The following is a 13,321-nucleotide window of genomic DNA, read 5'->3' as shown; positions in this document are numbered from 1 at the left end:
GCACGTTCCACTTTTGTTCCCCTAAATATACCAAACTTAAACACAAATAAGCATTAAATTGCATCTTTTTAATAGAGGTGGTGATTCTGACTGACTTTCAGGGTCACGGTCATGTATTCATTGATAAAAAAAATTAGAACTTCAAGAGTGTGTGTTAACGCGACAGCTTTTCATTGACAGTGAAGAGCTTGCTGTGCTCTATCACAACCCGACTGGCTGGCTGACTTGCATTTAATATTATTGCTGAAAAAAATATATAACAATGGACTAGTGGAATAGAATAAACTTTTAAAAGTTTGTAAGCTTTGTTAAAATTATTTATAGTATTTTCTAACACTAAATATTTTCTTTGAAAGAAATAATGAAATATGGAATGATATAAATAGATCAGAGATTTTCAAAAAGATAAATTCTGGGACTGGGTGTGGTGGCTCATTCCTGTAATCCTAGGACTTTGGGAGGCTGAAGTGGGAGAATCACTTGAGGCCAGGAGTTTGAGACCAGCCTAAGCAGCATACTGAGACCTGGTCTCTACAAAAAATAGAAAAATTAGCTGGGCATGGTGGTGCGTGCCTGTAGTCCCAGCTACTTGGGAGGCTGGGGCAGGAAGATCACTGGAGCCCAGGAGTGTGAGGTTGCAGTGAGCTGTGATGACGCCACTGCACTCTACCCAGGGTGATGGAGCCAGACCCTGTCTCAAAAGGAAAAAAAAAAAAAAAAAAAAATTCTGGACAATCTTCATTACTTATATAATAAAATTATTTATTTTAACTTTTTAAAAATTCCCTGTCACACACTGAGCTCTTTTTTTTTTTTTTTTTTTTGAGACAGAGTCTCACTTTGTTGCCCAGGCTTGAGTGAGTGCCGTGGCGTCAGCCTAGCTCACAGCAACCTCAAACTCCTGGGCTCAAGCGATCCTACTGCCTCAGCCTCCCGAGTAGCTGGGACTACAGGCACGCGCCAACATGCCCGGCTAATTTTTTCTATATATATTTTAGTTGTCCATATAATTTCTTTCTATTTTTAATAGAGACGGGGTCTCGCTCTTGCTCAGGCTGGTCTCGAACTCCTGACCTTGAGCGATCCACCCGCCTTGGCCTCCCAGAGTGCTAGGATTACAGGCGTGAGCCACCGCGCCCGGCCCACACTGAGCTCTTAAGGTACAAAGTCACTTCTTACTTGTTGTCGTGTCCCACATGTGTTCCAGTGCCTAGAATATATAAAATATTCAACAAGAAAGAATTTGTAGGCTTGAATGGGGAACATGATACCCAGGAGCCTCCTATTAAATTCTAAGAAGGCAATTGATCTTTTGACCCTAAATCTAAAGGCAAATGCAAGAGAAAACATTTTGATGAAAACAAATCCCGAATGCTGTATGTAGGTACTATCAAATTATAATTTATCTATACTCTTATACAGTACTTATTGATGAGTGGGTGTGTATTTGAAAATATTTTACTTTGTGGAGTTTTTCTACCATAGCCCATGTGTGCCATTCACTGTCTATCCTTTTCTAATTATTTTCTTCACATACTCCTACCTGACATTGTATTATTTATGTACTCGTTTACTGGCGTATTTTCCACTGTAGGGCTCTGTCCCGTCCATCCCTGTGATCCCGTCACCTACACGTTAGGCCCTCACGCTAGGGAAAGGCATGTCTGTTCCCGTAGGCGGACCAACACCTGATCGGATTAAACGACTCATGAAACAAAGAATTTTTCTATCCTCTGAAACCAAGATGGATGTAGAATTTGGAAAAATAGTTTCATAAGTCAAAGAAGTATAACGTCACCTTTTAATTAAATAGTTCCTCTGTCCAATCAAATGCCTGTAAGCGCCAGACACAGAACTGAGCCCAGACTTGTCCCCCTCCTTCACCTGAGGGTTTGCAGCCATGATGGTGTAATTTCCGTCGTCGTCTAGGGTGGAGGCTGCGGTGTGGAGAGAGCAGGTCCCGTCGAGATCTCGCTGAATGGCGTAGTGATCGCTCCTTGGGGAAATCTGCTTCCCATCTTTGAACCAGTAGATCTGTGCAAGGAGACAAGATTCAGGTGTGTGTAGTCTTACTCTGTTGGGAGGACTGAAAATAATCACATTGTGCTCTGCTGAGTTTTCATGTTGAAATGTTAAACCAAATACCTGAATAGGAAATTAATTTTTCAGTGAAAAAAAAGCAGGTAGCAAACAAGTTCAATTGCATTTTACATTTAAAAAATTATATATTCTCTTTTTGTTTTTCATATGGTATTACACCCACATGTTATTGATATGATAGGACGTGTACTGAATTTGGGCAGTGGTCACTGCTGTCAGGTGGCGTTGTTGGCATTTTTCTTTTTGCTTCTTTCTTTCCTCAAATGGACTGGCAGTTAAAACATATGTCTTGTAAAGATAAAAGGTCGTCTTAGAGACCAAGAAGAGATCCCAAACTCTCATCATTCTACTGGACTGTGTTTGACAAACCAGAGGGCAGCAGGGTGGGCGGGCACAGTTCAGGGCTGGTGAGGGTGGGACACTATTCACTGTTGTTTTAATTCTAGACCAACCAGCATGTGACTGCAGGTTGAGAGCGTGACAGCTCTCCTCATTATGTTAAAACAAAACAAAACACAAAAAAACCCACAATGTATTGAAAAGTACAATAATTTTCAGATCTATAACTTGGGTTGATAAAAAATTGTGAAAAATAAAGTAAAACTAAATTTTGATTAAATAAAACTTTTAAAGTGGTCCAACTACTTCTATAGATCCTCTTTCCTTCCCTTCCCTTTACACAAAACCATTGGTCCAAGGATGTCTGATGTTTTGCTATTATTTTGGACTTAGCCTATGAACTACAGGTGAAAGGTGAGCCCATTATAATGAGTCACAGTGCCAGCAGCCCTAACAGAACTGAGATGCTGAACTAATTCCTGCATCCAAATACCTCCAGACTTACTGTTAGGTAAGAAAATAAACCCTCTGTTTTTTTAAGCCACAGCAAGTTTTTTGTCATTTTTGCTCCTTGCAACCAAAAGCATTTCTAACTGATTCCTAGCAAAAGAAACCTACTTTAGATCCTTTGGTTTTTAAAATAAATTTCTTCCTTAATGTAAATCAATATGCAAATTGAGAACACAAAGTGGCATTCAAATTCAACTCTCTGTCAAAGTATTTGAATCTGAAAAATCTTTTTGAAACCTACATTCCTAAGATGGGACAAGGCTAGAAATACATATAGCACTAAATAAATGCATGAATTATCAGGATCTGACTGTTATAACTTTTCCAACTCCTATTTTTCAGATAGCTCCAAATTTACAGAAAATTTTCTTTATTAATCTCTAGAACCTAAAAATCATCAACTAGACTAATAACTTTCAGTTCTAAAAATTATATAAACCATCATACTTCATAATTATCGTATTCTTTGTGGTGGTTGATTATTTCTGATGGAACAAAGAAGTTGTAATTAGTACACAATTTCTGCCTTTTGCATTCTTGCCATCATGCCAATTCTTGAGAGTTATTTCTTTCCTTTAATCATATTTTTTAATCTCCCTTAAACGTGGAATACAACTTTGAAATAAGAGTTAAGAAATATTTCCAAAATTGTTACCAAGACTACTAATGGCGGGGGAGAGGAAGGGTATAAGAATGAAAACGGGGTAAATTAGAAATTATTTTCAATCTTCCCAGGTCTCAGTGAGAACAAGCATTCCAAGGGAGGAATAATTTTTTTTATTTAAAAATAAGCTAAGAAAAGAATGCATTTCTTTAAACTTAATGAGTATTCATTCCATGCTTTAGTAATCCTAATGTAATCTATATAACACATGCAGAAGTAGACAGTTCTTTAACAAACCAGGGGAGAAGGGCGAGAGAGCAGAAGGAAGGCTGAAAGAGGAAAATCTGAAGATAAAAAGTTTGAAATAATGAAGCCTCTTAAGCCTGTGAAACACTTAAATTTGTATGAGAAAAAACAAACGCCCATCTTTCAAGTGAACTGTAGTATTCTATGAGAATAGAATCTTAAGCCTTGAGTATGGTTTAAAAATAAGTGGGATCTTTTTGTGAATATTTGAGAAGTTCAAGACATAATGTCTTGTCAAATTTCATTCATAAGCTGTAAATTTATTTTTAATACATTTGATATCATATTGTGAATACACAGCTATTATCCAAATTATGCCAAGAATATGGTAAAGAAGTTTTCTATAGTAATAGACTTTATTTTGAAAGTCCCATTTTATCAGAAGTGGATAAAAGTTTGAAAATTTAAGGCTATTTTCTTTTCTCTTTCTCTGACTATGGGGTTGGAATTCAGTTTTAAGGAAAGTATGATGGTAAAACATACATTATTACGAAAACAAAACAGTGCATGGAGCTGTAGGAAATTAATGCCTAAGAGTGTCGGGCATTTTCATAACACTTTCCTTTCTTCCATTTTGACTCTCATTTCAGCTCTTTTACACCATTGTTAAACTTTTAATTTCAGTGACTATTTTTCATTTGTATATGCTTATTTTATAAATCTACAGTTTTGGTACTATCCTGTTCTTTCATTATGGTTTCTATTCCTTTTTAAATTGTTTCATTACTTTAAATATAGTTATTTTAGAACCTCTTTAACATTGTCCAATATTGTGCAATACTCGGCCTTCTGTTTTCCTGTTTCTTGCACTGTTGACTCTCATGGTTGTTTATTTCCTCAGGGTTTGTAAGTTTTTATCATGAACTAATGTTCAGTTGCATTTCCTCCCTTCTGCCCTGTCGAAGTCTGATACGCCTCAAGCTATCCAAGTATATAGGACACTTTTTGCTTGCTTCTAAGGATTTTAATCGACCAGGACTTAATTTTGTATTAATTTCTACACTTTTGGCTCTATATCATGTGATAGTGTAATTTGAGGGTTTTAATTTCTCGCCTTTTTCATTCTTTTCACTGGAGCCCTAGGGAAAATGTACTGCTGTTGATGGCTTTGCTGGGCTAGTGAGCAGTTGCTCCAGTCGCCCTGTAGAGAGGGCAGGTCCTTACCCGGCACGTCCGTTGTCTGTGTGGCCGGGGCTCCCATCCCGGTCAGCCTTGTCCTCCACGGCGTCGGAAGTTTGACTGTCCGTCCTAAACAGCATTCCTCACCCCACCTCCCTTGGTACACGTAGAAAGCCCTGGTTTTGTACGTTAAAGATGTGAAGTTTTTATGACCAGTGGTTAATTCTCTGGCCACTCACCGGCTAAGTTAATAACCACACGGAGTTCAGGTTAGTCACTTGCAGTGGGACTGACAGTAAGGAGTAAATAATATCGGTGTGAAAGTTCCTTGTTAATTATTCACTCGCCGTTATTTGGGGTCTCTTTGTCCTCTATTCTTCGAACCCAAATGCCGCTCCCCACACCACCCGTTTTGGTTTCTCATGCCTTCCGAAGATGGCCCTGCACTCGAAAGCACTGAACACACTTCCGTCGCGGGCACTGAGAAAGGTGGTCTGTGTCTCTTCCTCCTGCCTACGTGCTGCCTTTTGGAAGCTAAACTCTTCCCCTAGACTTTTGTAGCCCCACGGTAAGCTGAAATTAAAAAAAAAAAAAAAAGTTGGAATTTCAACTACGTTTTCTCAGCTCACCTTTGGCCTTGGATTTCCAGCCACTCTACACGTGAAAGTGACAGGCATTCCCTCAAAGATCTTGTAGTGCTTCAGCTTCGTCTCGAAGAACGGCGCCACTCCGTTTTCCACGGCCACTTCCCCGTACGGAAGCTCGTCCCCCGATTCGTCCACAGGGGACCGTTCCAGCCTGTACTCGATCTCGCTGATGAGTCTCTGTTCACAGCTGGAGACTTTGTATTCCTGGATCAAAGCAAGTGTAATGAGCAGCCTCCACGCCGTGTGGTGCGATGCATCTCCTGATCCCACCCCTCTCCCATAAGGCACTGAGAACACAGGGACATTTTTACCCTAGAGCTTACAAACATAGTCTGAGCCCAGTTCAATTCCATGTAAAACAAACATCTGGAAGTGAGTATATGTGGTATTTCAAATTGTCTTCAAGCCCTATCATCCAAGAAGAAGAAGAAGAAAGAAAGAAAGGAAAAGAGGGGGAAGAAAAAACCCCAAAAGCTGAGTGGAGTTTTTTTCTCTTTTGGGGCAGGGGAAGAGGGAGGAGGACAGAAAAAGGCAAATGCAAAGGCTGTGTGTTCCCAAACTGTTCATAAACATAAAATGCAGTGGGACGTTGATTTCTTTCTGCAGGATGACAGCTGACGCAGGCTGGCGCGTCTCTCCCGAAGGCCAACCGTGCGTGTGGCACGCAGCCGCAATGTTGCATAGAGTTTTAGCAAAAGAATAATGGAAAAAAGTGCCACTATTTTTTTCACCGATAACAATCCCCTGCCTCCCAGGGCCCCTCCTTAGCTCTGCGGCTACTGGGAACCCGCTCTGTTCAGAACAAAAAGTAGGACTGACAGTCCAGTCAAAATTTTGGCTAAAAAAACTGCAAAGAACACATCAACATCCTAGGATGCGATTAAAGTGAATCCTATAAGTTTTTTTGTGTGTTTTTGCCTGCAAAGTGGAATGGAGACAAGGCAGCCCATTGTAAAATATTTTCTATTTAGTATTAAATAAAAGATAATTTTAACTGTGCTTTAAAGGAATTTAATCCTTCAAAAAGTTTGTTAGTTTGAAGGAAGAAATATAATGGTATGAATAAAACTACAAAAAATACACTACAAGTTGTTTTGTTTTGTCTGATTACTATCAAATTAATCAATTTAAGAATTACCATTTTTTCTCCTAGAAAGGTATAACAAATGAAAAGCTTAATGATTTAAAGTTCAGAGTATCTACTGATCGAATTAAATTCAAGTTTGATCATATTCCAGTAATTCTGTTCATCTGATATTACATGAAAACAGATACTAGTCGCAGCATTTATAATACATGGCAGTAAAGACAGACACGAGGGCGAAAAGGAAGAACAGAAGAAAACGGACTCGGTGAAAGGACAGCAAGAGGAGAAAGGTGAAAAGCGTAACCTTTTGACCATCCAGAGGATTCCCCACAGAAGCATGAGGAGACCCCATTTCCTGTAAGGGTAGAAAAAAAGAAGTGAAGACTAATGATAGAAATAATAACGTAGCAAGATTTCTAGTTTTCTTTAAGTGAAATGTTTATGGTAGCCATTTTTAGCACAGAAAAACTTTCAGATTTTGAAGGATGACAATAGACATGAGAGAGTTTACTTGATCCTTTAAACTTGTTTTAAAACTTTCTTTTAGCTTGAGACTGTATCTGGAAAGTCCCAATGGAAGCAGTAGAGATTATAAAGCACCCAGGAAGTGACCTTTTTGGTGAGAGCAGGTGACAAACAGCAGGTAGATCCCCTGCCGATCAGAGACTCACAACCCCAGGTGCTCTCCCACCTACAGTGGTGCGAAAGTGACAGGCATGTGGCAGAAACTGTACCGCGAGTACTCTACGACCACTCTGTCTCTCACTTTGAGTAGAACACTCCATACGTTACATGAGACAGTCAACACGTTATTATAAACAGGCTTTGCGTTAGATGACTTTGCTCAACTGCAGGCTAATGCTAGTGTCCTGAGCGTGCTTAAGGTAGGCGAGGCCAAGCTATGTTTGGTAGGTTAGGTGTATTAAATGCATTTTTGACTTAGTGTTTTCAACTTATGATGGGTTTACCAGGACATAACCCCAGCCTAAGTTAAGGGGCATCCGTATATATGTGAAAGAAGATAAAGACATAGTCTTTTCTGTACACAGATATTTTACTTTGACTGGATATTAAAAATGCAGAGATAACCCTCGGAGGAAACAGGTGTGAACTATGAGGGTCCACTTAGACACGGATTTTCCTCCACCTCTGTCACCCTGAAGACAGCAAGACCCACCCTCCTCTTCCTTCTCTTCCTCCTCTTCCTCAGCCTACTTACTCAGTGTGATGATGAGGATAAAGACCTTTATGATGATCCACTTCCACTTAATGAATAGTAGATATGTTTTCTATTTATGATTTTCTGAATACCATTTTCTCTTCTCTAGCTTGCTTTATTAATACAGTGCCTAGTACATATAACATACAAAATATGTGTCAGTCAGCTGTTTCTGTTATTGGTAAGGCCTCTGGTCACCGGGAGGCTATTTGGGGAGTCGCAAGTTACATGTGGATTTTCAACTGTGCAGGGGGTTGGTGCCCCTCACCCCCGTGTTGTTCAGGGAAATCTACACTGGCTCTTGCAAACAATGTCATTGAAAACTATTTTGCATTAAAGCACAGGAGAAGAAAAACAGGAAGATACCTGAAAGGAGAATAAACGAATAAATAGGAAGATAAAAAGAACAGGTGTCGCTGACGGAAGTCATTCTATCAGTGACCTCACACATCTGGTACACAGTATGTGCCCCGTCAGCATTAGCTATGAGGCCGACTGATACTAATGCAGTTTTCTGTGACTTGCTTCCTACTTCCCACAGAATTGATCCCAAGAATAGTGTCCTTGCAAAGTATGGGGAAAGGAGAAAATTGTTATTTTTCAAGAAATCCAGAGAACACAATACCTGATTAGCTGTTTCCTCTTCTGGCTCCTGAACGTGAAAGACAGTGGCGCTGTCGGCACCCAGCAGTCGGCGAGCCATTCTTTCTTCGTATGTCAACCTCTAGACAAAAGAAGGCGGCACAGAAATACAAAATTAGAAAAAAAAAAGTCATAACTACATATGGCTTATGAAAAAAAGTAAAAAACAAAGCAAGTTTTGATGTTTTCTGTAATTAACTGTTCTCTCTCCAGCTTCAGACACCTGTATGTGAAGGCATCTGTTTCATTCCCTGGTTGCTGGGGTCTGCCCTTCACCTCCCCCCGTCCTGACGGCCCGATGCGGGGAGCCACCGGCTGACCCCGCGCCCGTGCAAAGTGAGCAGGAAGCCACAAAGCAGAAGCCACGTAGCAAATACGTGTCATGTGCTTATCTTTAATGAAAAGCATAGAGGAAAAAAGATATGCAAACAGCACAGCACAATTTAAAGGAAATGTTATTTTTGTTAGCCATCCACAGGCTTCAGAACAGCCCGGTCGGCTCCAAGGCTGACAGGAAAAACAAAGCTCCTCCAAAGGAGAAGACACTGATGCGCAGGAAGATGAAAGAACAGGTATCACAGATGGAAACAATTCCATCAGTCACTTAACAGTGTCTGACACATAGTACACGCTCAGTAACTGTCAGCTAAGGGACGTTTCCGACCGGCTAGCGGGGACTGTCCTCTCTGCTTTGAGGTTCTCACCCCTCAGAGCACTTCCCAGGCTGCTGGGGGATGCAGGTGAACGGAGGCAAACGTGACGACCCACAGAGAACGACTGCACGTGGCTGAGTCAGCAACAGGACGGAGACAGACGCTTGCCGGAGCTGACGTCCCCAGTTCAGGCCTGCTCCGAGGCAGGTGGCTTTCCCACCAGGCAAACGCAGTGGCGGTGTGTCTGTAACTAGCAACCAGCACTTGGGCTCGGCCCCAACGGTTTTTGCCGGGCCATTCTCACACACGAGAAACGCCAGCATTTGTGTTCTGTGTATTAGGGTGAGTCCTGCTCTTGAGTGTTGGTTCTAAAGGGACTTGGAATCCTGAGTCTGGGAGGAGCTTTCAGAAACCATCTACCCCATCAGGGGCATTTTACAAACAAGTGTGTGATTAGAAATAGAGAATAATTAGTATGGCGGAATCTTAAAAAAGTACAGAAGCTATTTCAGATAAACTTCCCAACTTCTGAATGTAGATGCAAATTCTATTGGAAAGTCTCTAATCAGGAAAATATGTTGGGTAAATTTACAATTTCCAGTAATTGCTGGTTCCAATCCCAGCTGAAACCGGGAAGTGAAACAAGTTGAGTGCCAAATGACAAATAGTCCTGGAGTTGAAATTAGTTCTTTTAATAAAAAAAGGGCAGGGGACAAGACGAGGTAGAGGTGGTGTCTGAGTGGCACGTGGAGCATCACAGTCCAGTGTGCTAGTGTTCAAATTAACTTTCTCACGTCTGTTAAAAAAAAATCATGAATTCAAAGAGTTTTAAATACCTGCTCTCTTAAAAAGCTTTCCTAATGTTTTCATGGAGAACTGTATCAGTGTCAAAGGCAGGCCTGCAGCGATTTCCACCCTGTTCCTTAGGAGCAGAAATATCAATTTTATGTCTATTTATTTCACCTACCCTTAGGAGCCAAATTTACTGCAGTTTTGTTTTTAAATAGACTCAGTTCTTACTAAGACAGTTTTGTTTCTAAATCTCTATGTCACATGGATACACAAGCCTTTGTCTATTGAAGCCAAAAATAAGAGAATAATACGTAACATTAGGAAAAAGTTGTTTGAAAATCCCATTTTCTAAAAAGGGAAACCTTACTTTTCTTGTCCTTTTAGGCTCTCAAATGTGGATATCTATGGAACTTATTGTGAATGTTATTCACTGCCAAACAGATAAATATAAATATTATATACTTATATATGATACATAAAATATATAACAAATATAAATATACATGTAATGTACATAATGTGATTGAATAATAGCTTATAAAAGTCTTAGCTTAACCAAGAGAATCTTATTCCATAAGGAATATTTAAATAAACACCCAAAAAGAAAAAAGCTGGAGAGATGCCTTTACCTGGCTTGAAAAGGTTCCCGTAAGTATTTATTTTACTCTTTTAAAGGCTTTAGTTGACAGAGCCTGGGAAAACTTCCAAGTATGTACATTTACACACGCAATCACTTATTTCAAGGAGAAAATATCTTCCCTTTGTGAAAATCTTCCATACTCAGTGAAATGAGTAACACAAAACTCATTAGAATTTTAATCTTCCTTAATCAGATTAAGATGCCCTAATAATTAAAATCAGAATTCAACACTCCTCTCCTCCATTCTCTGCCTTCCCAATCAGATGTGGCCTGTTCTCACATTTTTATTTGTTAGTGCTTGATAATTAAAATTCCCAGAAAACCTAATCAACATAGCAAGCTTTCTACTCTGAAAAAAGTGTTTGAGAAGGAGATTTTATACAAAGAGGTCTTTTTCTTCTACTTAAGAGCCAGGCAAATTTTTCTGGTTACAATTCCATACTAAAGCTACAAGAGGCGCCTCGCCTTTACCTGGGAAATCTTACTTGCTGGACTTGCTTTTCCTGTCCCTTTAAAATACTCCAATGTTGTAGGAAAAGGGTCAGCAAAACACAAAACTGATGAGGAAACATTCCAGTGGTGAAAACATCTCATATATATACATTTTTACCGGCTCTGTCTGTGTCCTCTACAATTCTGTAGCCTAAAAACGTAATTAGTTTTTTTCTTGCGTTTGGTCGCCTTGCTTTTTGACGCACTAGAACAAGGTCGAGGACCCGTCTGCGGCCAGGCCACCCGGAGCGCGCCGAGCTCGGAGGCTGCGCGGGGCTGGCCTGGTGCTTGGACGCAGAACAGGCGTTGTTCCTGCAGACCCCGAATCGGTATCTGGTGGAACGGAACTGAGATGAGCAGGTTTCCCTAGAAAGGTGTGTTTTGTGTAGAAGCGACACAAACCATAGAATCCAGAGTCTCCCTTTTGGCCCTGGAACTGCAGCCCCTGCTCCGGAGAGAAGCCCACCCGCCATTCCAGAGCACGCTCCCAGCCAGGGTGGGCCCCGCGCCCCTCTGTTCAGAGCATCGGCCTCGCTCCCTTGTTCTGCGCCCCCCTCCTCCCTCCCCACCCTCTGTCCCCGCTCCCAGGCTGGTTGCGGGAACAGGAGGCGGCGGGGAAGGCCAAGCAGAAGGAGCCATTTCATTTCCGCTCTTCTCCAGATTCAAGCCACCAAGAGGGATGCTCAGATCAGGAGTAATAAAACAATCCCGCGGACGGACGGACGTATCCCAAGAACCGGTCTCGGTGCAGCGAGGGCGCAGCCCCCCCCCCCCCGCCGTGCCGTGCCCCCCCCCCCGCCGTGCCGTGCCCCCCCCCCGCCGTGCCGTGCCCCCCCCCCCGCCGTGCCGTGCCCCCCCCCCGCCGTGCCGTGCCCCCCCCCCCGCCGTGCCGTGCCCCCCCCGCCGTGCCGTGCCCCCCCCCCGCCGTGCCGTGCCCCCCCCCCCGCCGTGCCGTGCCCCCCCCCCGCCGTGCCGTGCCCCCCCCCCGCCGTGCCGTGCCCCCCCCCCGCCGTGCCGTGCCCCCCCCCCGCCGTGCCGTGCCCCCCCCGCCGTGCCGTGCCCCCCCCCCGCCGTGCCGTGCCCCCCCCCCGCCGTGCCGTGCCGTGCCCCCCCCCCGCCGTGCCGTGCCGTGCCCCCCCCCCCGCCGTGCCGTGCCGTGCCGTGCCCCCCCCCGCCGTGCCGTGCCCCCCCCGCCGTGCCGTGCCCCCCCCGCCGTGCCGTGCCCCCCCCCCGCCGTGCCGTGCCCCCCCCCGCCGTGCCGTGCCCCCCCCCGCCGTGCCGTGCCCCCCCCGCCGTGCCGTGCCCCCCCCCGCCGTGCCGTGCCCCCCCCGCCGTGCCGTGCCCCCCCCGCCGTGCCGTGCCCCCCCCGCCGTGCCGTGCCCCGCCCCCCCTCCCCCCCCCCCCCCCCCCCCCCCCGCCGTGCCGTGCCGTGCCGGCCGCCCTCCTACCGGCTGGCCGTTGTTCAGCAGGTCCTCCTTGAAGCGCAGTTTCCGCTCCAGGTCTTGAATGACGGCGTCCTTCGTGCCTTGAATCTCCTCGTCGGAGGCTATGCGAGCCGTTCTGCTGGCCTTCTTTGGAAACCCCCTGCGGGACAAAGCACAGGCAGTGTTCAGCTGTCGGGCCGGTGACTCCCCGTGCGACACTCGGGTCCCCCCAGACGGTGCAGGGTGTCCGCGCGTCACTGCCCTCTGCCGCGTCTGCCGCAGCTGTCGCGGGAAGGAACACGACATCGGCAGTTCGGGCGCGCTAACGGGAACCGGGTTTCAGGGACAGTCCTGGGACGCGGGGACCGGGCCCCAGCGGTGGGGAAATGCCGGGGACGGGAGAGGCCTGCGTTTCAGTCCCGGGGAGGCAGCGGCGGGAAGGGAAGGAATGACGTGATCTGTGATCAGACCTGGGTTTAAATCTGGGCTCTACCGTGTGTTAGGTTTGTGACCTGGGCAAGTTTCTTAACGTCGCCTATAAAACAGGTATAGAAACATATCCGTCTACGAGTGTTGGGAGGATCTGGGAGAGAACATACTTCTTTCATCCTTTTATTCAGACTTCTGGTCCTTCGTAATTCATTCTGCAACAACAGTGCCCAGCCCCTTCCATGCGAGTGTTAGGCTTGTACCGTCCCCTTAGATCCCGATTTGATTGGGGTGGCCAGTGTCACGTGACGCAAGGTC

At 44.4% G+C, this 13,321-nt stretch overlaps 1 protein-coding gene across 2 annotated transcripts in view; it reads right to left on the bottom strand.

The window, feature by feature from the left end:
* The window catches only part of PALLD (palladin, cytoskeletal associated protein), a 304,188-nt gene that overhangs the window by 18,755 nt on the left and 272,112 nt on the right, over window positions 1-13,321 (bottom strand). The window contains exons 11-15 of one of the 2 annotated variants that reach the window (XM_069493521.1): window positions 12,599-12,734; window positions 8,557-8,655; window positions 7,017-7,067; window positions 5,608-5,829; window positions 1,885-2,034 (exon numbers count right to left, since the gene is read on the bottom strand). In XM_069493521.1, coding sequence (XP_069349622.1) covers window positions 1,885-2,034; window positions 5,608-5,829; window positions 7,017-7,067; window positions 8,557-8,655; window positions 12,599-12,734 — 658 coding nt within the window. The remainder of the gene's footprint in view (window positions 1-1,884; window positions 2,035-5,607; window positions 5,830-7,016; window positions 7,068-8,556; window positions 8,656-12,598; window positions 12,735-13,321) is intronic. The other variant, XM_069493522.1, reaches the window with a different exon arrangement.

This window comes from Eulemur rufifrons, chromosome 18 (genome assembly GCF_041146395.1).
Source record: "Eulemur rufifrons isolate Redbay chromosome 18, OSU_ERuf_1, whole genome shotgun sequence".
NCBI lineage: Eukaryota > Metazoa > Chordata > Mammalia > Primates > Lemuridae > Eulemur > Eulemur rufifrons.
Note: the sequence above shows the minus strand (reverse complement) of the source record. Positions and strands in the feature narration are given on the sequence as shown.